Source organism: Chiloscyllium punctatum, chromosome 27 (genome assembly GCF_047496795.1).
Source record: "Chiloscyllium punctatum isolate Juve2018m chromosome 27, sChiPun1.3, whole genome shotgun sequence".
NCBI lineage: Eukaryota > Metazoa > Chordata > Chondrichthyes > Orectolobiformes > Hemiscylliidae > Chiloscyllium > Chiloscyllium punctatum.
In genome coordinates, this window is record NC_092765.1 from 52,283,418 (window position 1) to 52,308,032 (window position 24,615).

Below are 24,615 nucleotides of genomic sequence, written 5' to 3' on the forward strand. Positions count from 1 at the left end.
ACTCCCCACCCTGATCTGCAGCACCATCCACACTCCCCACCCTGATCCCCAGCACCATCCACTCTCCCCGCCCTGATCCCCAGCACCATCCACACTCCCCACCCTGATCCCCAGCACCATCCACACTCCCCACCCTGATCCCCAGCACCATCCACACTCCCCGCCCTGATCCCCAGCACCATCCACACTCCCCACCCTGATCCCCAGCACCATCCACACTCCCCACCCTGATCTCCAGCACCATCCACACTCCCCGCCCTGATCCCCAGCACCATCCACACTCCCCGCCCTGATCCCCAGCACCATCCACACTCCCCGCCCTGATCCCCAGCACCATCTACACTCCCTGCCCTGATCCCCAGCCCCATCCACACTCCCCGCCCTGATCTGCAGCAACATCCACACTCCCCACCCTGATCTGCAGCACCATCCACCCTCCCCGCCCTGATCCCCAGCCCCATCCACCCTCCCCGCCCTGATCCCCAGCCCCATCCACCCTCCCCGCCCTGATCCCCAGCCCCATCCACCCTCCCCGCCCTGATCTGCAGCAACATCCACACTCCCCACCCTGATCTGCAGCACCATCCACCCTCCCCGCCCTGATCCCCAGCCCCATCCACCCTCCCCGCCCTGATCCCCAGCCCCATCCACCCTCCCCGCCCTGATCCCCAGCCCCATCCACCCTCCCCACCCTGATCTGCAGCACCATCCACCCTCCCCGCCCTGATCCCCAGCCCCATCCACCCTCCCCGCCCTGATCCCCAGCCCCATCCACCCTCCCCACCCTGATCTGCAGCACCATCCACCCTCCCCGCCCTGATCCCCAGCCCCATCCACCCTCCCCGCCCTGATCCCCAGCACCATCCACCCTCCCCGCCCTGATCCCCAGCCCCATCCACCCTCCCCGCCCTGATCTGCAGCAACATCCACACTCCCCGCCCTGATCACGGTCTCCTACTGTCTGGGAGGGTCCGCCTGTTGTGGGCGGGACTTTCTCCACGCGCTGCCACAGGCCCTCTCACCGATTGGACAGACCGGGCGATGGGGGCCGTTCCTGATTGGGTTGATGACCATCCTTGCCTCCCATTGGTCGACGATCTGTCAATCAGCAGGTCAAGGCCTGGAGTCCGGACATGGAGCGGGGAGCCGGGCGCCTTCTCTCGGACAACTCATACAAGGTAGGCCTCAGCTCGGGCAGGGGGCTAGGGTAGGTTTGACCCACCACCCCCTCTCCATTGTCCCTGTCTCTCCCCCCGCACCACCACCTTCACCCCTTTCCCTCCCCTCCCCCTTCCCCTGGGGCAAACGTCCCAACTTCATATACTCGGGGTTTTTTCTGCCCGTTTCCCCTGATGTATTTACTGAACAAAAATAAAATCTCTATATCAGATTTAAAACTAACAACTGATCTCAATTTAACTGCTGTTTGTGGAAGACAGCTCCAAACCTAGACTACCCCTTGTGTGTTGATGTGCTCCCTCAATAGTCTGGCCCTAATTCTCAATAAACTCCCTAGTTCTAGAATCCTCACCTGGGAGAAATAGATTATCTACCCTGCCTCTTCCTCTCAATGTACTGGAGACTTTAATCAGGTCATCGTTTTATCTTTCTAAGTTGTAGAGGAAAAGAAATCCTAATTTATATAACCTCTCTTTACATGCTTTGCAAGTTAAGTTCAAAGTTAACTCTGCAATGCCCCTGCTAAATGCTCAGGGCGGGTACAATACAGGTTTAGATACAGTAAATTTCTGCCAACATTGCTCCCATCAAACACCCCCATGGTAGATGTAAAACTTTCTCACTGACCAAGATGTTCTTGAACTTTTTGCCACTTCTTCCTATAGCAGTTGACTGACTCTCATTCCCATTCTCTTCCCATGACCCCTTTTTGTACACCCCATTTCTCCATGAGTTAGTGTAGTGACATAGGATAAAGCTGTTTTTGCCCTAGCTGCTTCCTTCAAAACTTTGATCAATCAGCTTGTAGTGGAAGATTTGTTTCTCTGACATGGACTAACAAAGTCCCTGTTCTCTATACTTTGCTGTGTCAAGAATATGCCTTCATTCTCAGCATGCAAATGACCCATCATCTGCATTAACGTAGAACTGTACAGCACAGGAACAGGCCCTTTGGTCCATGGTGTTGCAATGAACATGATGCCAAATGAAACTAATCCTTTCTGCCTGCCCTTGGTCCATATCCCTCCATCCTTTGCGTATTCATGTGCTTATCTAAAGCTCTTAAATGCCCTTGTTTTATCTCCTTCCACCACCACTGCTGGACTTCCAATACTCTGTATGTAAAGAAAACTTGCCCCTCACATCTCCTTTGAACTCTACCCCTCTAACCTTAAATTCATGCCTGTATTCGATTCCAGCCTCTGGTGACTGTCTGTGTGGGTTTCCTCTGGGTGGTCTGGTTTCCCCCTGCAATCCAAAAATGTGTAGGTTAAGTGAATTGGCTATGCTATATTGCCCATAGTGTTCAAGGATGTGTAGGTTGCATGCATTAGTCAGGAGTAAATGTGGAGTAATGGGCAATGAGTTTAGGAAAGACCATAAGAAATAAGAGTGGAAGTAAGGCCATTCGGCCCGTTGAGTCCACTCTGCCATTCAATCATGGCTGATGGGCATTTCAACGCCACTTACCTGCACTCTCCCCGTATCCCTGTGAGATTAAGAATTTATCAATCTCTGCCTTGAAGACATTTTCACTGCGTTCCGTGGCAATGAATTCCAGAAGCCCACCACACTCTGGCTGAAGAAATGCCTCCTCATTTCCGTTTTAAATTGACCCCCTCTAGGGTAGGATACTCTTTGGAGAGTCAGTGTGAACTTATTGGGCTGAAGGGCCTGTTTCCACACTAGAGATTCTATGATTCTACTATTAGATATTTCAACTCTGGGAAAAAGATTTTGACTGTCAACACTATCTCTGCATCTTAATTTTATAGACTTCTATCTAGAGCAAATTATACGGTAAATGGAAAAGCCCTGGGGCAAATTGATGTACAGAGATCGATCTGGATGTCCAGGTCCATTGTACCCTGAAGATGGTAACGCAGATCGATAGTGGTCAAGAAGGCATACGGCATGCTTTCCTTCATTGGACAGGCTATTGAGTGCAAGAGTTGGCAGGTCATGTTACAGTTGTGTAAGACTTTGGTTTTGGTTTGACCATATTTGAAATATTGCATACATTTCTGGTCGCCAGATCACCAGAAGAATGTGGATGCTCTACGGAGAGGGTGCAGAGGAGGTTCACCATCTTGTTACCTGGTGGTTGAGTAGGTTAGGATTATTTTCATTAGAAAGGTGGAGGTTGATGGGGGATTTGATTGAGGTCTACAAAATTATGAGAGGTATAGACATGGTGGATAGCAAGAAGCTTTTTCCCAGAGTTGGGGACTCAATTACTAGGGGTCGCAAGTTCAAGGTGAGCGGGGAAAGGTTTAAGGGAAATATGCGTCGAAAGTTCCTTACGCAGAGAGTGGTGGGTACCTGGAACATGTTGCCAGCTGAGGTGGTAGAGCCAGGCACGATAGCATCATTGAAGATGTATCTAGATAGATACATGAATGGGCAGGGAGCAGAGGGATAAGATCCTTGGAAAATAGGTGACAGGTTTACGTAGAGGATCTGAATCAGTACAGGCTTGGAGGGCCGAAGGACCTGTTCCTGACCTGTAATTTTCTTTTTTCTTTGTTCTGTCAAGTCTCCCCTAAACCTCTGCTGTTCAACAGAAAACAACCTGAGTTTTTCTAGCCTCTTTATACATCTCATACCCTCTAATCCAGGCAGCATCCTGGTAAACCTCCTCTGCACTCTCTCCAAAGCTTCCACATCCTTCCTATAACGTGGTGACCAGAATTGAATACAATGTTCTAAGTGTGGCCTAACCAAAGTCTTATAAAGCTGAATATCTTATATCCTCCATCTTCTCCTTCAATCTCCATTGTGTATCTATCTTCTCTCACAGTACTTCATGCACACAGTCCTGTGAGAGCTGCAGTTTCCTCCAGTTCAATTTTGTGTTGTCCAAAACCACTATCATGACTCTCCCCCTCCATTAGACACAGCAAATTTCCTTACATTTAAAGCGAATATTAATGTGATTTAAGTGAATTGATACCTCTGAAGGGGTAAGAGCTCTACTTGTCAAAAATAATGACCCTGAACAACTAAAGAGACAATAAATACAATAAATCCAAAGCTAAAGTGTACAAAAACAGTTAGAAAGTGTTTGGTATGCTTGCCTTTATTGGTCAGAGCATTGAGTGTAGGAGTTGGGAGGTCATGAGGCCACGTTTGGAATACTGTGTGCAACTCTGCCTGCTATCGGAAGGATATTGTGAAACTTGAAAGGGTTCAGAAAAGATTTATAAGGGTGTTGCCAGGGCTAGAGGGTTTTTGTCGTACCGAGAGGCTGAATAGGCTGTGGCTGTTTACTTGGAGTGTCAGAGGCTGAGGGGTGACTTTATAGTGGCTTATGAAATTGAGGGCCTAAGGGGCAGTTTATTTCATGCAGATGGTGGTAAGTGTATGGAATGAGCTGCCAGTGGAAGTGGTGGAGGTGGGTACAATTGCAACATTTAAAAGGCATTTGGATGGGTATATGAATAAGAAGCTTTTAGAAGGATGAAGGACTTTTGCCTGAAACGTCGATTTCAAAGCTACTTGGATGCTGCCTGAACTGCTGTGCTCTTCCAGCACCACTAATCCAGAATTGGGTTTCCAGCATCTGCAGTTATTGTTTTTACCTGGGTAAATAAAAGTGTACTGAAACAAAATAAATCCTTGGGCACAGTGGTTAGCACTGCTGCCTCAGCGCCAGAGACCCGGGTTCAATTCCTGCCTCAGGCAACTGACTGTGTGGAGTTTGCGCATTCTCCCCGTGTCTGCGTGGGTTTCCTCCCACAGTCCAAAAATGTGCAGGTTAGGTGAATTGGCCATGCTAAATTGCCCGTAGTGTTAGGGAATGGGTCTGGGTGGGTGCACTTCGGCGGGTCGGTGTGGACTTGTTGGGCCGAAGGGCCTGTTTCCACACTGTAAGTAATCTAAGTAAATCTAATCTTGCATCTGCAGTGGTGATATTGTCATTGAAAATAAGGAAATGATATGCATGTTGTGACATTAGTTGCTGAAAATGTGTTGCTGGAAAAGCGCAGCAGGTCAGGCAGCATCCAAAGAACAGGAGAATCGACGTTTCGGGCATAAGCCCTTCTTCGGGACATTAGTTGGTCTTGTTTACAGAGGAAGTGGTCAACATGTCATACAGTCCAGTCCTGTTTGGCAGAGAGTTTGATTTTGATCCAGCAGAAGTGAAAGATCAGTTATGTAGTTCGAAGTTCAAAAACGTTTGGCTTGGAGGATAACTTGCAGGTAGTGTTCTCCTGAGTCAGTTTCCTGGCAGATTGTTCCATTGAATTTTGTGTGGTACACAAGTGCTGCCAGTCTGTGCTGGTAAAATTGCAGTACCTAGGCAAGCAGGATTGTTCCATCACTGTCCTGATTTGTGGATAGTGGATAGGCTTTGGGGAGTCAGGTGGTGAGCTGGTAAGTCCCCAGAATATTGATGGAGGATTTCAGTGATCGTAGCACCGTTTATTGTCAAGGGGCACTGGTTACATTCTCTCGTCAGCCCAAACCTGAATATTGTCAAGGGCTTATTGCAGAGCCGATAAAGTGTGGACTCTGACTTTCCAAAGACTCTGATTTTGGACAGTTCCCCCTCTCCAAAATCTTACTGCAGTTTGACATGGTATCTTTAGTTGCAAATAGTACTGAACATTGTGTAATCATCAGTGAATGTTCCACTGCTAATGATATGTTGGAAGAAAAGTCATTTCTGAAACAGCTGAAGATAGGTAGGACTAGGACAGTACCAAAAGGAACTGAAAGGGTTGTTGTGGTACTGTGGTAATGTCTGTACATCTGATCCAGAAGGCCTTGATTCATGACCTCACTGTTCCAGAGGTGTGTAAAAACAATTCTAAATAGATTGATTAGAAAATATCAATCATGAGGAACTGAGGGGTTTCTAGTTGTGCTGTGATAGTGTCCCTACCTCTGAGCCAGAAGACTGTCTTCAAAACCTGCCACCTCAGGGGGTGTGTAATAATAAATTTATTAGAAAATATCTCAATTTCTCTTTCGACTGTTATGGTACAACGGGAGTGTTCCTACCTCTGAGTCTGGAAGCAGGGCTTCAAGCCCCACCTGCTCCAAAGGTATGCCATAACACAACTTGATTAGGAAATAAATGTCCTGACATCATATACTACAGAGATGTTCCAGAATTGAGATCTCTGATCTCTTAAAAACCACATTTTTTAATTGTACTAGCTATGACCCAGCCAGGGTTCCTTGATGCAACACTTGGTCAAATGCAGACTTGACCTCAGGGGCTGTCACTCTCACTTCACCTCTGGACCTCTGCTCTTTTGTCTATGTTTAAACCAAGGCTGTCATAATAAGATCAGGAGTTGAGTGGCCTTGGTATAATACAAACTTGAATGCTAGTGAACAAACAATTGCTCAGCAAGTGCTGCTTGATAACACTTTTTTTGATTACCCTTTCCAACTTTTCTCTGATGGGGTAGTAATAAGCCAGGTTTGATTTGTCTTGTTCTTTGTGGTCAAGATATACCTGGGCAATTTTTCACATTGTAGGGTAGATGCCAATGTTGTAGCTGCATTGAAACAACTTGGCTGGGTGTGGCATTTTTTTGGATCACTAGTCTTTAGTACTATTGCTGAAATGTTGTCAGCGCACATAGGCTTATCCAGTGTCCTCCAGCCATTTCTTGATATCTCATGAAGTCAATCAAATTGACTTATGTGTGATGTTTCTCTTGTAGTTTAGGGTTGAATACAATTCAGCTGCTGCATTTAGCCTAAAGCACCTCATGCAAGCCCAATCTTGAAAAGGGAGATCCTGGTCTATCCATTTGGATCATTACAACATGCAAGTTTCGTTCTAAGCTCTGTACTAACCAGGCTTGGAGAAATATCACTGTTTCTTTACTGTCATTTGAGTAAAAATCTGATAATCATTAGGAAAAGAACGGAGAGTATATGTACACAATATTGTTATGGACCAGACTAAACCCCCTCAAAATATATTGAGAAGATAGCCTTGACACCATCATTTACTTGTTTTTAAAGGCAAGCCTGAAGTGTTATGCTCCATGAGCAATTTGATTGGTCAAACTACTGGGCTTGAAGCACAACATACTTTATTCTTACACAATAGTTGGAAAATATAAACAAATGAAAGAAGAATTGGAACAACTCAACTCTGTTGGAAAAATTAACAAATAATATATTTTTAAAACTACTAAACAGCAACTGTTCCAATACAGTAACATCCCATATACACATCTTTGGCAAAGGCAAATTGCCGACAGCTCTCTTCCCCAACCCGAGACCTCCATCCAAGGCCCCAAAGGTTCCTTCCACATCTGACCAGATTCACCTGTACTTCCACACACGTCACCTACTGTGTCTGTTGCTCTCGATGTGGTCACCTCTACATCGGGGAGACGGGACGTCAACTTGCAGATCATTTCAGAGAGTGTCTCTGGGACATCCGAACCAAACAACCCCACCGCCCTGTGGCTGAACACTTTAACTCCAGGCCCCCCCCTCTCCAACTCCTCCACAGGCATGCAGGTCCTGGGCCGCCTCCACATCCAAATGCTAACCACCCGATGCCTGGCGGAGGAATGACTCATCTTCCACCTTTGCACCCTCCAACCATATGGAATCAATGTAGATTTGACCAGTTTCCTCATTTCCCCCCCCCCCCCCCCCCCCCCACCTTATCTCAGGTCCAACCTTCCAACTCGGCACTGTCCTACCTGTCCATCTTTGTTATCACCTATCTGCTCCACCCTCCCCTCTGACCTATCACCTTCACCCCCACTTTCATCTACCTGTCACATTCCCAGCTACCAGGCCCCCATTTATCTCTCCCTTTAGGCCACTAACATCATCCCTTCGTTCCTGATGAAGGGCCTATGCTTGAAACATCAACTCTCTTGCTTCTTGGATTCTACCTGACCGGTGTTGCTTTTCCAGCACTATTCGACAAAGGCAAATTCAGTAAAATAGATTGTGTCTCATCAGGAGGGAAGAATGCCAAGGGAAAACTCTGTACATGACAGATTGCAAGTATTTTGCTGTAGCAGGGAGATATGTGCAGCAGCTTCCAAACCCTAACAGCTACTGAAAGTAAAACTAAAGTCATGTTCTGTGGGAGCTTGATCCCACCTCATCATGCTGTTTCTAAGGGAATTTAGGATGGGCAGTATGTGCTGGGCCAACTTGTGATGCCCACAACTCATGAAGAATGAAAACAATTAAGCACAGTGGTTGTGCCACACAACACTATATGGTGTCTTCATTGTGAAGATGGGATGTAGTTTCCATAAGGACTCTGTGGATGTCACTCCACCTCATACTAAATTGCAGATTCTCCTGAAGTGATGAGGATGATGCCAGGTAAACCTCGTGTTAGGTTTCAATCTAGCAATTGCAGCTTTTTGCTGGGTCATTAATGGTGCAGTTGAGCCATTCTTGGTGATGGACATTGAGGTCCTCCACATAGACTGTGCTCTGTACCCTTGCTACCTTCAGTACTTCCTTCAAGTGGTGGTCAATGCAATGAGGTACAGATTCATCAACCAAGGGAGTAAGGTGAGGTTGCTGTAGATGGTAATTAGCAGTTTCTTAATCAGTGTTTGATCTGAGGCTGGGAGATTCCAAAGGGTCTGGAGTCAATATTGAGGGGTTCTATTGCAATTCCTTCCTGTCTATGTTTTCTGGTGGGTCTATCCTGCAGGGCATCGGCAGAAATATGTCTAGGACATTGACTGCAATGTATGATCCCATGAGTATCACAATGACAGACTGTTTCTTGACTTATCTGTGTGAGAGCTTTTCTAATATTGGCACAAGCCCCAGATGTTAGTAAGGACGTTTTTGAGTTTCAGACAGGTTTTTTGTTGTTTCTGGTGCCTTAATCATTGACCATGAGATGGAGGAGCAGAATTAGGCCATTTGGCCTATCGCATCTGCTGTCCTTTGGATCATGACTGAAACATTTCTCAATACTATTTTGTGCCTATTCCCTGTAACTCTTCATCTCCTTACTAATCAAGAGCCTATCTATCTCAGCTTTAAATAGACTCAATGACTTCGTCTCCACAGCCTTCTGCATCAATGAGTTCCACTGATTCACCATCCACTGATTGAAGGAATTCCTCCTTATCTCAATTCTAGAGGTTTGTCCCTTCACTCTGAGGCTGTGCCTATGGGTTCTAGATTCCCCTGGATAGGTCATGGCCTAGACCCAGCTCAGGTTCTGGGGATCTGAGTTAGAATCATACCATGGCACGTGTGGAATTTGAATTCAGTAAGAAAAAAAATTCTGGAATTAAGAATCTACTGATCATCATGATATCATTGTCGATTGTTGGAAAAACCTATCTGGTTCATAAATGTCCTTCAGGGAAGGAAATCTGCGATCCTTACCTGGTCTGGCCTGCATGTGATTCCAGACCCACAGCAATGTGATTAACTCTGATATGCCCTCTGAAGTGGCTGATCAAGCCATTCAGTTGTACCAACCACTACAAAGTCTCAAAGAAATCAAACCGGAAGAATCACCTGGCATTGACCTAGGCACCAGAAAAGGTAACGGCAGAACCAGCCTTGTTGACCTTACAAAGTCCTCCTCTCTAACATTTGGGGAGTAGTGCCAAAATTGGGAGACCTGTCTCTCAGATGAGTCAAGCAACAACCTGACATAGTTATACTCATGGAATCACACCTTATAGACAATGTCCCAGACACCACCACCACCACCGCCATCCCTGGATATGTACTATCTTAACAGCAGGATAGACACAGCACAGGGGGATGCTCTGGGAATCCTCAACATTGACTCCAGACATGATGAAGTCTTATGGCTTCAGGTTAACACTGGCAAGGGAACCTCCTGTTGATTTACTATGTACCGCCATCCCTCAGATGGTGAATTGGTGTTGAACAATACTTAGAGGAAGCACTGAGGATGGCAAAGGCACAAAATGTACACTGGAGGATTTCAGTGTCCATTAGCAAGGGTGGCTCGGCAGCAGCAATACAGGTCGAGCTGTTTGGGTTCTAAAGGATACAGCTGCTAGACAGGGTCTGTGACAGGGAACTGACTAGGGAAAAATATACTTGATGGCATCGATACTAATCTGCCAGCTGTAGTATCAGTAACGGTGACCACTGCACAGTCCTTGTGGAGATGAAGCCTCACCTTTACATTGTGAATGACATCCATCATGTCATGTGGCAGTCTCATTGTGCTAAATGAGACAGACTTTGACTAGGTTTAACAACTCAAGACGTGGCATCCATGAGGCGCTGTGAGCGGAACTGTACTCCAGCACAATCTGTAACCTCATAGCCTGGAATATCCCCACTCAACCATTACCATCAAGCCAGGGGATCAACTCTGGTTCAATGGAGAGTGTAGGAGGCCATATCAGGAGCAGCACCAGGCATACCTGAAAGTGAGGTGTCAGCGTGATGAAGCCATTGTTATGGGGAAAATCACCAGTCTCTGAGTCAGAGTAGGAGTTTGATGACAGAGTTTATTGTACAAGGAAATACCGGAGCTCTGGGGAGAGAAAGACGCCCAGTGGTCAGCTGTGATTCCCCTCTCAATCCAGAACACATGTCAAAATACCTTTATACATCTTGTGATACAACAGGTCAGTGATGAGGTTATTGTCTTTGTAACATGATTTGTTTATGCTGGTGTTAGACTGGGGTGTACAAAGTTAAAAATCACAACACCAGGTTATAGTCCAACAGGTTTATTTGGAAGCACTAGCTTTGAGTGCTGCTCCTTCATCCACCTGACAACCACCTGATGAAGGAGTGGCGCTCCGAAAGCTTGTGCTTCCAATTAAACCTGTTGGACCACAACCTGGTGTTGTGATTTTTAATTTGTTTATTGTAATCATTGCAGACTCATAGTTTCGATACAGTCATTGTCAGTTCCAGCGCAGCCTTTGTTAATTTCAGCGCGATTTGTTGTTAGTTTCAATGCAGACTTCAGTTTCAATGTCTGCGTGGAAGTCCATTGCTGTAGTAATGAGTGCTATCACCCTTCCTGAGAAGGACAGTTACTGCGGCCCTGGCTATTATCACTTTATATTGAGTCTATATCAAGCTGTTAGCATTTCTATCAAAGGTGTTGGCTGTACCCAGACACTTCAACAGGCAGTTGAAATGTCAGCGGATAATGCGATGTACACTGAAATTGGTGGGGTGGAAGGTGAGGACCAGGGGTTCTGTCCTTGTGGTTGGAGGGGTGGGGTTCAAGGGCAGAGGTGCGGGATGTGGATGAGGTGTGTTGGAGGGCATCTTCAACCATATGGGAGGGGAAATTGCGGTCTTTAAGGAAGGAGGCCATCTGATGTGTTCTGTGGTGGAACTGGTCCTCCTGAGAATGGGGATAGTATTTTGCAGGATGCAGGTGTGAGGAGGTGTAATTCAGGTAGCTGTGGGAGTCGGTGGGTTTGTAGAAAATGTCTGTGTTGAGTTGGCCACCATTGATGGAGATGGAGAGCTTCAGGAAGGGGAGGGGGGTGTCAGAGATGGTCCAGGTGAACTTAAGGTCAGGGTGGAATGTGTTAGTGAACTTGCTGAACTACTCAACCTCCTCGCAGGAGCACGAGGTGGTGCCAATGCAGTCATCAATGTAGCAGAGGAAAAGGTGGAGAGTGGTGCCAGCGTAAATCCGGAAGATAGACTGTTCTACATAGCCGACAAAGAGGCAGGCATAGCTGGGGCCCATGTAGGTGCCCATGGCTACCCCTTTCATCTGGAGGAAGTGAGAGTATTCAAAGGAGAAATTATTGAGGATGTGGAACAATTCAACCAAACGAATAAGTGTGTCAGTGGAAGGGTACTGGTGGGGATATCGAGAGAGTAAGAAACGAGGGCTTGGAGGCCCTGGTCATGGCAGCTCGAGGGACTGGATGTCCATGATGAGACGTTGGGGACTGGGGAAATGGAAGTGTTGGAGGAGATGAAAGGTGTGGGTGGTGTCCCGAACGTATGTGGGGAGTTCCTGGACCCGGGGGTAGGATAGTTTTGAGGTATATGGAGATGACTTCAGTGGGAACAGGCTGAGACGATGGGTCACCTGGGGTGGTCAGACTTGTGGATCTTGGGTAGGAGGTAGAATCGGCTCGTGTGGGGTTCCCAAACTGAGGTTGGAAGCTGTGGGTGGGAGATTCTTTTGAGGTGATGAAGTTGTGTACGGTCTGGGAGATGATTGTCTTCGAGTTGGGTGCCTGGCTTCAGCGGTGTAGAGGTCAGTGCACCAAACTATCACTGCATCCCCCCCTTTGAACACTGGTTTAATGTTGAGGTTGGAGCGGAGGGAGTGGAGGGCTACGCGCGGTGATGCTGAGAGGTTGGAGTGGGAGAGGGGGTGGACAGGTTGAGGCGGTTAATGTCTCGGCAGCAGTTGGAAATAAAGAAATCGAGGGCAGGTAACAGACCAGCACGGGGTGTTCACGTGGATGGGGTGTGTTGGAGGTACGTGAAGGGGTCCTTGGATGGTGGGCAGGGGTCTTGATTGAAAAAGTAAGCTCAGAGACGGAGGTGGCGGAGGAATTATTCAACGTCACAACGTGTATTGAATCAATTGATGCGTGGATGGAGTGGGATGAAGGCAAGGTCTTTGCTGACAACCGATCGTTCTGCTCAGTGAGGGGGAAGTCTGGGGGAATAGTGAAAACTTGGTAGGGCTGGCAACTAGGACCTTATGTATCAAGTGGCCAACTGATGGCTTAGCAGCCATTTTGTGTGTCTGTGTGCCGAGTGTCACCCTGACTCATGCCATCTCCCACTTCACCACTAAACAGGATTACTTGCATGCCAAACAGTATAAACAGCAACTATTAGAGCTAAGCAATCCCACAACCAGTGGATCAGCTCTAAGCTTGAAGCCGCATTTAGTCGTGAATGATGGTAGACAATTAAACTGCTTACTGGAGCAGGAGGCTGCATAAATATCCCCATTCTCAATGATGGAGGAGCCCAGCACATCAGTGCAAAAGATAAGGCTGAAGCTTTCGCAGCGATCTTCAGCCAGAAGTGCCAAGTAGATGTTCCATTTTGGCCGCCTTCAGTGGTCCCCAGCATCTCATAATCCAGTTTTCAGCCAGTTTGATTCACTCCATGTCATATCAAGAAATGGCTGGAAGCAGCGGATACTGTAAACGCTACTGGCCCTGATAGCATTCCAGCAATAATACTTGTGCTCCAGAATGTGCCGCTCCCCTGGCCAAGCTGTTCCAGAATAATTACAACACTGGCATCTTTCTGACAATGGGAAATTGCTGAAGTATGTCCTGCTGCAGGACAAATCCAACCCGGCCAATTACCACCCCATCAGCCTACTCTCGATTGTCAGTAAATTGATGGAGGTTGTCAGCAGTATAAAACTTGCTCAGCAATTACCTGCTCAGTGACGCCCAGTTCAGGTTCTGCCAGGGCCACTCTGCTCTGACCTCATTACAACCTTGGTCCAAACATGGACAAAAGAGCTGACATCCAGAAGTGAGAGGAGAGTGACAGCCCTTGACATCAACCATTTGTGGCATCATGGAGTCCTGGTCAAACTCTCCACTGGTTGGAGTCATTCCTTATACGTAGGAAGATAGTTGTGGTTGTTGGAGGTCAGTCATCTTAGCTCCAGGACATCTCTGCAGGGGTTCCTCAACGTAGTGTCCTAGTCCCAACCATTTTCACCTGCTTCATCGGCGACCTTCCCTCCACCATAAGGTCAGAAGTGGGGATATTTGTGACTCCTCAGATACTGAAGCAATCCGTCTTGTTCAAATGCAACGAGCTCTGGATAATATCTTGGCAAGTCATATTCATGCCACACCATCACAAATAAAAGACAATCTAACCACTGCCCCTTGGCATTCAATGGGGGTGTTACCATCACTGAATCTCCCACTATCGACATCCTGGGGGTTATGATTAATCAGAAACCACATAAACACAGTGGCTATAAGAACATGTCAGAGGATAGGAATACTGCTGTGAGGAACTCACCACCTGCCTGCTGAAAGCCTGCTCACCATCTACAAGGCACAAGTCAGGAGTGTGGTGGAATATTCCCCACTTGCCTGGATGAGTGCAGCCCCAACAACAGTTAAGAAGCTTGTCACCATGTGCTTGATTGGCACTACACCCACAAGCATCGACTCCCTCCACCACCAATGCTCAGTAACAGCAATGTGTACTACCTACAAGATGCAGTGCAGAAATTCTCCAAAGATTCTCAGACTGCACCTTGCAAATGTACGACTACTTCCATCTAGAAGGACAAGGGCAGCAGGTGCATGGGAAAACCATCAACTTCAAATTCCCATCAAATTCAATCACCATCCTGACTTGGAAATATATCACTGTTCCTTCACTGTTGCTGGGTCAAAATCCTGGAACACCCTCCCTAATGACATTGTGGACAACCCACAGCAGGTGGACTGTAACAGTTCAAGAAGTCAGCTCACCTCCAAATTCTCAAGGGCAACTAGAGATGGACAATAAAGGCTGGACAGCCAGTAACACCCATCTCCTACAAAATGAATAAAGTTTTAAAAAACAATTGGAAATATTTTCTCCACTGTCCTCTCTATCCAGGCTTCTCAGTATTATCTAAGTTTGAAAGATTCCCCTCATCCTTCCATCTTAAACCCGATTGAATATTGACCCAGAGTCCTCAACTGCACCTCATATGACAATCCTACCATTCCAGGATCGTTCTTGTTAACCTCCTCTGAACCGTCTCCAAAGGCAACATTATCCTTCCATAGATATGGTGCTCCAAATGTGGTCTGACTAGAGCCTGATAATGCCTCAGGATGACATCTCTGCTCTTGTATTTTAGCCCTTGTGAACTGAATGTTAGTATTGCATTTGCCACCTTAACTGCAACTGAACATGCATGTTAACCTTAACAGAATTCTGAACTAGGACCTGCAAGTCCTTTTGTGCTTCAGATTTCCTATTTAGAAAATAGTTTACACTCTAATCTTCCTACCAAAGTGCACAACCTCACACTTGCCACATATTAAGATGACAAATGGAATTTTGCCCTTTATTGCTAAAAGGGTTGAGTTTAATAGCAGACTGGCTATGTTGTAGCTGTATAGGTGGCTGGTGAGGCCACATACCTGAAGTACACCATGCAGTTTTGATCTCCATGCTTGAGAAAGAATGTACAGGCACTGGAGGGCATGAAAAGGAAGTTCACCAAGGTTGATTCTGGAGTTGAAGGGATTTGCTTATGAGGAAAGACTGGGATTATAATGAATATAAATTCATTGGAGTTTAGAAGAATGAGGGGACACATTATAGAAACAAAATTATGAAGGGATTAAATAAGGTGGAAGTAGAGAGGATATTTCTACTGCTGGGTGAACTAGGACAAGAGGGCATAGCCTCAAGATTTAGGGGGAGCAGATTTAGGACTGATTTGAGAAGGAACTTCTTCCACTAGAGGGTTGTGAATCTGTGGAATTCCCTGCCCAGTGAAGTAGTTGGGGCTTCCCCAGTAAATGCTTTTAAAGCTAAGATAAATGATTTTTTTTAATTGTAAAGGAATTAAGGGTTATAGTGAGAGGGTGGGTATGTGGAGCTGAGCCCCTGAAAAGATCAGCCATGATCTTATTGAACAGAGGAGCAGCCTCTAGGTGCAGCTGGTCTACTCCTGTTTCTCCTACTTATGATATTCCATCTGTTGCTACTTTGCCATCCTCCTAGCATGTATAGGTCCTAGGTCCTTCTGTTGTCCCACATTCCCCCTCCCCTGCCTCAGTCAAAGCAAAATGCTCAGAGACACCATATGGCTCTACCTCCTTCATCTTTATTGTGTGCTGTGGAGGGAGAGAGAATGATGGCCCATGTGCACAGGGACACTAATTCACGGTCTTCTCTGGAATAGCAGTTACTTGATGATTTATATAGACATTTTACAGGGAGGAACATCCAGATAAGGCCACATGCATATTGGTTGGGTGACCGTGACAACCAGCGAGCCTCAACAGTAAAGGTTAATAAGCCATCTGCTATTACACAATGAATGTTCTTAAACTTTTTAACTGGCTTCTCATAATGCATACTTTTCACCTTGTTAACTGAATTTACAAACTGAAAGCTTCCAATATTGTTAAATGGCTCTACATAATGAGTGCTTTTCCATCTTGTTAACCCATTACCCTTGCCTCCAGCACCCCATTGTTAATTGTAAGTTCTTATCTGATCAGAGTCAAGCTCAGCTGAACCTCTTGTTTCACAAAACTCAAAACTTTACTCTTTCCCTACCTCCTCATACCTGATACACATTCTCACTTCTGCATCCTTCCCATCTCATTACTGTCTGTCTCTCCTCCATCTTTGTTGCTAAGTTTGCTGATGACAAAATGCCCTCAACTCCTTTGTCCAGATGATTAATATGAATAGTTGTCCCAACATTGATCCCTGCGGAGCTTCACTAGTCACTGGCTACCATCCTGAAAAAGGCCCCTTTATCTCAACAAAAACTAATAGAACTGTGGATGCTGGAAATCAAACAAGAATAGACATTGCTGGAAAAGCTCAGGTCAGGCAGCATCCGTGGAGAAAAATCAGAATTAACATTTCGGGTCCAGTGACTTTCCTCAGAATTGATGACAGGAAAGAAAATGTTGGTTTTTAAGCCGAAGATAAGGTCGAGTGAAGGGATAAAGAGTAAATGATTTGTGGTGATGCACCACGAACAGAGAAGAATAGTTCGATAGATAAAAAATGGATGCCAGTCAGGCTAGGAAGTGAATGGCTGTTAATGGGGACTGTTAGTGACCAGTGTGTAATACCAGACCATGTGATAGCAAGGCCTGGAGTGCGGAGGTTGGGGTAAAGACATGAGAGAGCTAAGGCCCAAAAATTGTTGAACTCAGTATTGGTGTGGTGAGAATGGATGCTTATAGAAACGGCGCCAATCAAGCGGGTTGCTTTGACCTGGATGGTGTCAAGCCTCTTGAGTGTTGATGGAATACTCCGTAGTTGCAACATACTCCTGACTTGTGCCTTGTAGATGATGGACAGGCTCTGGAGAGTCAGGAGGTGAATTACTCACTGCAAGATACCTAGTCTCTGACCTGCTTTTGTAACCACTGGTTTTGTTTGGTGAGTCTAGTTGAGTTTCTGGCCTGTGGTAACACCCAAGGTGCTGATAGTGGAGAATTCTGTGATGGTAACATCACAATGTCAAGGAGCAGTGGTTAGATCTTCTCTCACTGGAAATTATCATAGCCTGGCCTTTGTGTGATGTGAATGTTACTGGCCACTTGTCAATCCAAGTTTGTGTAGTTTTTGACTTCTTATTATAGGTTGTTTGACTGTTTTGGAGGGTAGAATAGAGTAAACCACATTGCTATGAGTTTGGAGTTGCATGTAGCCCAATCTAGCTAAGAGGGCAGGATTCATATGTTCAGGGTCATTAGGGAAGCAGTGGACTTTTATGACAGAGGTTTTCCTTCCATGTTGAACTACAGACCACCATTTGGCTACAGATTTATTAATTAGTTGAATTCATATTATGCTACTAGATTACTTAGTGTGGAAACAGGCCCTTTGGCCCAACAAGTCCACACCGACCCACTGAAGCACAACCCCCCCCATTCCCCTACATTTACCCCTTTACCTAACACTACGGGCAATTTAGCATGTCCAATTCACCTAACCTGCACATTTTTGGACTGTGGGAGGAAACCTACGCAGACATGGGGAGAATGTGCAAACTCCACACAGACAGTTGCCCAAGGTGGGAATTGAACCTGGTTCTCTGGCGCTGTGAGGCAGCAGTGCTAACCATTGTGCCACCGTAAAAATTTTAAAATCAAGAGGTTTGCATATAAATGTCCACTGAGCACTTGCCTAGTGGTTGAGCAATTTAAATTAGGTGTGTGAGAATAAGCTGTGTAGAACAGGCCTTTCATTTTTCTGAATTCCAGAGAAAGTAGGTGATTGTATTAAAATAAAATTTTGGGAGCGTAGAAGCTAAAAGGCTGAGTGAAGAGGTAATGAGGTTTTAGTGCTTTGTTATCTAATTCTGAGCACTGTTGGTGTTGGAGCTGGCTCTGTCACTTGCTGACTACTTCTTGTTTTCATTAACAGGAAAATCTGATTGGAACGTTGTTGGCCATCTTTGGGAATCTTGTCATCAGCATCTCTCTGAATGTGCAGGTGAGTTTCTGCTTTGGGAATTGAGTTCTAAGTTGTTTGCTGATATTGATCCTTTTGGCTGTTGTAGTGCCTGTGCATCTGAACACTAACACCTGCTGGTGCATGGAATGAATTCTGGAGAAATGAGGTGTGTTTGCATTTTACATGTGGTTAAAGCATCTTTCATTTATTTCGCTGGACCAAGTGTGTCTCTGCATAGGTACTTAAAACAGCATTAGCTAGCACAATGCTGTCTGTACCTTCCTTGCAACTTGTATTTATATGCAAACTTCTTGATTTTAAAATTTTCCCAATCTTCAGGGCTCCCACTAATCTATGCTTCTCCAGCATCTTCAATTTTAATCTATTTACTTGCTTCACTTCAGTTAACACTGTCCTCATGTGATTGTAATTGCCTTTGTTTAATTTGGAGACATTAGTTTCAGACCAAAATTTCTTGCCCTCAAACTGAATGACACTTGGTCTAAGCTAGAGGACTTCACTTAGTCCTGTTGGATTATGCAGTACCAGGTCTATAATTTGTTTGGTTCCAGAATGTAGTGTTCTAGAAAATATCCCAAATATACTTGTCAGTTCATCCAGGCTACTATCGCCAACTTCATTTTTGCAATATATGGGGAGATTTTATTCTGATACCACCTTTCAAGCACTCTTTAGTTCTTCATTTAAACATTAATGAAGGGATTTGTGAATGTGCGAGGAAATGGCCTGAGAATGACTATTTATCCTTAATTGATTGTATTGAATTTATAATTTGATATAAATTACAGAAAACTCCCTGGCCAGGCTGCAGTCATTCCAGTTTTAAGCACTATCTATAGTAAGGCTATGGAAGAATCAAGGAAGAGCAAAATAGATTCTTGAGGATTGTTCCAGAACTGAGATACAATAATTGAGAAAGATTCAACAGGACCTTTATTACTTTTTTTAAAAAAAAGTTGAACAAAAGCACTTGAAATTGTGAAAGTAAAACCAAGAACTCCCGAAGGGTCTGTTTCTGTGCTGTACTTCTCTATGACTTTATGACTCTATAACTGCATATGCTCGAAGTCTGCAGTAGAATTGAAGGGTCAAGAAGGGCACAGATGAGGTGCTGGAAGACTGGATGCTGTTGGAGGGAATCCTGAGAGACATGATTTACATAAATTTGGAAATGCAGAGACTGACTAGGTATAGTCAAAAGGCTTTGTGCATGGGAAATTGTGTCTCACTAACTTGATTGAATCTTTCGAAGAGGTAACAGAGGATTGAGGGCAGAGCGGGAGACATGATCTATATAGATTGGATTAATGCGTTCAACAAGGTTCCGTGTGGCAGACTAGTTAACAAGGCTAAATCACTTGGAATTACAGGGAGAGCAAGCCATTTGGATACAAAACTTGCTGGAAGATAGGAGACAGAGGGTGGTGGTGGAAGGTTGCTTTTTGGACTAGAGGCCTGTGATGCAAGGATCTGTGCTAGGTCCACAGTTTCTTGCAATTTCTTTAAATGATTTGAATGTGAATATAGGAGGTATGGTTAGTAAGTTTGCAGATGATACCAAAATTGGTGGTGTAGTGGACAGTGAAGAAGGTTATCTCCAAGAATAACAGGCCCTTGATCAGATGGGCTGAGAAGTGCCAGATGGAGTTTAATTTAGATAAATGTGAGGTGTTGCATTTTAGAAAGGCAAATCAGGGCAAATTGTACACTTAATGGTAAGCTCCTGGGGAGTGTTGCTGAAGAAAGAGACCATGAAATGCTGGTTCATTGTTCCTTGAAAGTAGAGTTGCCAGTAGATAGAAGAGTTAAGGCGTTTGGTCTGCTTGCCTTTCTTGGTCAGTGCATTGAGTATCAGACTTGAGAGTACAAGTTGCAGCTGTACAGGACATTTAGAATACTGTGTTCAAATCTGGTCTCCATGCTCGAGGAAGGATGTTGTGAAACCTGAAAGGGTTCAGAAAAGATATACAATGTTGCCAGGGTTGGAGAGTTTGAGCTATAGGGAGAGTCTGAATAGGCTAGGGCTATTTTTCCCTGGTACGTCGGAGTCTGAAGGGTGACCTTATTGAGGTTTATGAAATCATGAGGGGCATGGATAGGGTGAATAGTCAAGGTCTTTTCCTCAGGGTAGGGGAATCCAAAACTAGAGGGCATATGTTTAAGGCGAGAGGGGAAAGATTTAAAAGAGACCCAAGGTGCAACGTTTTTGTGCAGAGTGTGGTACGTGTGTAGAATGAGCTGCCCAGAGGAAGTGGTGAAGGCTGGTACAATTACAACATTTATAAGGCATCTGGATGGGCATATGAATAGGAAGGGTTTCGAGGACTTTGGGCCAAATGCTAGCAAATGGGATGCGATTAACGTAGGATATGTGATCGGTGTGGATGAGTTAGGCCGAAGGGTCTGTTCCATGCTGAGTGTCTCTATGACTGTAAGGGTCACTGGACCCGAAACATTTACTTTTTTTTCCCCAAGTACTCCAACAATTTCTGTTTTAGTCGATTAAAAGTATGAAGGAGTTCTGCAAGGTAGATGTGCAGGAGGTGAGATTTGTTCTGTAGTGCCTTGTTTCTTGGTCAGTTTCTGGATTCTTTGGTTCTAAAATGGCTCCTCTCACTTGGGCTGACCCTTGTGAGGTGGAGTTGACTAGATGACATTCCTAAAGAGATTAGTGCGCACATAAGGCATGCCAATATTATGTAATTCAGTTTGATTTGTGACATTAATCAGTGTGCAATGTTAATTGAGTGTTTGCACTGCTAATTTGGAGTTGCATGTTCCAACTTGTCCAGGCATTCATTGCAGTTAAATGGCCGTTAACACTATTTAGAGCTATTTACAGATTGGTTGGTATAGTGACTCTGGCACCTTAGAATTCTATATGATTTTAGCACTTTTAAAAAAGTTTGAGGTTTGCAGAGCGTAATGTAGCAAGCAGTAAAGTATTTCCAAGTACTGATTCCTCAGTCACCAACACAAAAGCAGATTATCTGGTATTTATCAGATTTTTGTTTCTGAGGTTCCTCTGTGTGTGAATGGCTGCTTTGTTTCTTACATCGACACAATGATTATACTTCGTAAGCTGAAGGTGATTGGAGGAAGGTATAGGGGAGATGTCAGAAGTAGGTTCTTTACACAGAGTGTGGTGGGTGCGTGGAATGCACTGCCAGCAGTGATGGTAGAGTCATTAGGGACATTTAAATGACTCTTGGATAAGCACATGGATGATAGTATAATGAAGGGTATGTCGGTTAGTTTGATCTTGGATAAAAAGTTGGCCCAATGGCTGTAAAGCACATTTGTGCTCATGTGATCCACGTAAGTACAAAGCCTTTTTTGGGACTTCTGCACTCCATGCTGCATACATTTTTGTTTTCTACCCAAGGCGGATGATATGGAGAGGATGTTCCTTCTTGTGTGGACATCTGAAATTAGGGGCCTCTGTTTAAATAACAGGCAATTGACCACTTCATTTGCGAAATTCTTTTCTATGAGCAAAGAAGGTGGAGAAGCAGAATTCTCGACTATTTTTAAGACAGTGATAAATAGATTCTTGTTAAGTAAGTGGTGAGGGGTTATTGGGGTAGAAGATAACGTCACCATTGTCCCAGAGAACAATAGGGCTATTCTCTGATAAGAGAGAGATGACTTGTGGTGGTTTAACCTGAGGGTTACCAAGCTTCAGAAGAGGGAAGAGGTTGAGAAGGCCAATTTTTTGTGGTGACCTCAGCCAGTGTGGGAGTTGAACCCTTGCTTATCAGGTAGACTGATGTGACTCTAAGGTGACAATCGGATCAATTTGGCAGAGCTGATTTGAGAGGCTGAATGGTCTATCCCTACTTCATGTTTGTTTAATAGATTTGACTTAGAGGGATTACAGTATTTGATTTTTAGAGTAACAGGATTGTTCTTTCAGGAGTAATTGAATAGCATGGAACTGTAACATAGAACTAGGAGCAGGAGTAGGCATTTTACTTTGAGCTTGGTCTGCCATTCAATTATCATGGCTGCTCTAGTCCTGCTTTTTCCCCATACACCTTGATACCTTTTTAAAATTTACAGATGTGTTTATATTCTCCTTGAGTATGCTAAATGACTTGGCTTTGCAGCCTTCTATGGTAGAGAATTCCACCGCTTCACTACTCTGAGTGAAGTAAGTGTATCCTCATATCAGTCCAAAATGGCTTACCAATATCCAGAGACTCTGAAGCTTGGTTTTAGACTCCCACAACCAGGGAAACATCTCCCATACATCCAGTCTGTTGAGCCCTGGTCAACTTTCAATAAGACAACCTCTCCGAATTATAGAATCTCTGTAGTTAGAAAGAGGCCATTTGACCCATTAATTCTGCACTGAACCTCTGAAGAGCATCCAATATAGATCCAGCCCCATATCCTATAACCCCACATTTGTAGTTAATCTACCTAGACGATATATCCCTGGACACTACACGGCAATCTAGCATGGCCAATCCACCTAACCTGTAAATCTTTGCACTGTGGGAAGAGACCGGAGCACCTGGTGAAACCCCATGCAGACACTGGGAAAATGCGCAAACAGCACGGTGGCTCAGTGGTTAGCACTGCTGCCTCTCAGTGCCAGGGACCCAGGTTCGATTCCAGCCTTGGGTGACTGTCAGTGTGGAGTTTGCACGTTCTCCCCGTGTCTGCGTGGGTTTTCTCCGGGTGCTCCGGTTTCCTTCCATGGTTCAAAGATGTGCAGGTCAGATGAATTGGCCATGCTAAATTGCCCATTGTGTTTAGTGCATTAGTCCGAGGGGAATGGATCGGTGTGGACTTGTTGGGCCAAAGGGCCTGTTTCCACATTGTAGGGAATCTAATAAAACAAACCACACAAACGGTGACCTGAGGCGTTGAGGTTGCAGTGCTAACCCACTGAGCCATCATGGTGCCCCATCCTTGTAAACTGTCGTAAATATAGACCCAGTCAAACCTCTTGTCATAGAGATAGTCCTGCCACCACTCCCGTTCTCCTTTTGGGATATCCTGCCATCTCCGTATGTGTCACATGAACTTCTGCTGCACACTCTCGATGGCAAAAAAATGACTGAGCAACTGAAATCATACTTTAGTTCTGTCTTCCCAAAAGAGGACACAAATCAGATGCCAGCAATATTGGAGAATGCAAGATTTAGTGAGAAGGAAGAACTGAGGGAGATCAATATTAGTAGAGAAATGATGCTGGGAAAATTGATGGGATTGAAGACGGACAAATGTCCAGGGCCTGCAATCTATATCTCCTCTTCCACCCATTTAGGGGTGGCGATGGCCTACTGGTATTATTGCTCAACTGTTAATCCAGAAATCCAGAATAATGAATGCTAATTTAAAAAAACCTGGAATTAAGGGTCGACTGATCACCATGAAACTGTTGTCAATTGTCGTAAAAACCGATTCGCTAATGTCCTTTAGGGAAGGAAATCTGCCATCCTTACCTGTTCTGGACTGCATATAATTCCAGAGCCACAGCAATGTAATTGACTCTCAACTGCCCTCTGAAATGGCCTAGTAAGTCACTCAGTTGTATCAATCACTAGAAAGTCGCAATAAAGAAATGAAACCACGGAACTGGCAAAGACACCGGCAAAAACACAAACAGCCCTGTCGAACATGCAAAGTCCTCCTCCCCAACATCTGGGGACTAATGCCGAAATTGGGAGAGCTGTCTCACAGACTAGTCAAGCAACAGCCTGACAGAATCATTCTTACAGAATCATACCTTACAGATAACACTCCAGACACCACCATTACCATCCCTGGATATGTCCTGTCCCACTGGCAGGACAGGTCCAGCAGAGGTGGCAGTACTGTGGTATACAGTTCAGAGGGATTTTCCCTGGGAGTTCTTGACATGGACTCTGGACCCTATGAAGTCTCATGGCTTCAGGTTAAACATGGGCAAGGAAATCTCTTATGTACCATCCTCCTTTGGCTGATGAATCTGTACTGCTCAATGTTGAACAACACTTGGAGGAATCACTGAGGGTGGAAAGGGTACAAAATGTACTCTGGATGGGGGATTTCAATATCCACCACCAAGAGTGACTCAGCAGCAGCATTACTGATCGAACTGGTCGGGTCCAAAATGATATAACTGCTAGACTGGGTCTGCAGCAGGTGGTGAAGAAACTAACAAGAGGAAAAAACATGCCTGACCTCATCCTTCTAACCTACTGGCTACAGAAGCATCTCTCCATGACAGTATCGGTAAGAGTGACCACCTCACTGTTCTTGTGGAGACGAAGTCTGGCCTTCACATTGAGAACAACTTCCATCAGGTTGTGTGGTACTATCACT

General features: G+C 45.2%; 1 protein-coding gene across 1 annotated transcript in view; it reads left to right on the forward strand.

Moving 5' to 3' along the window:
- Positions 1–1,034: 1,034 nt before the first annotated feature.
- The window catches only part of nipal3 (NIPA like domain containing 3), a 56,796-nt gene continuing 33,215 nt past the window's right edge, over positions 1,035–24,615 (forward strand). The window contains exons 1-2 of the mRNA XM_072548657.1: positions 1,035–1,178; positions 18,247–18,315. Coding sequence (XP_072404758.1) covers positions 1,134–1,178; positions 18,247–18,315 — 114 coding nt within the window. The 5' untranslated portion in view covers positions 1,035–1,133. The remainder of the gene's footprint in view (positions 1,179–18,246; positions 18,316–24,615) is intronic.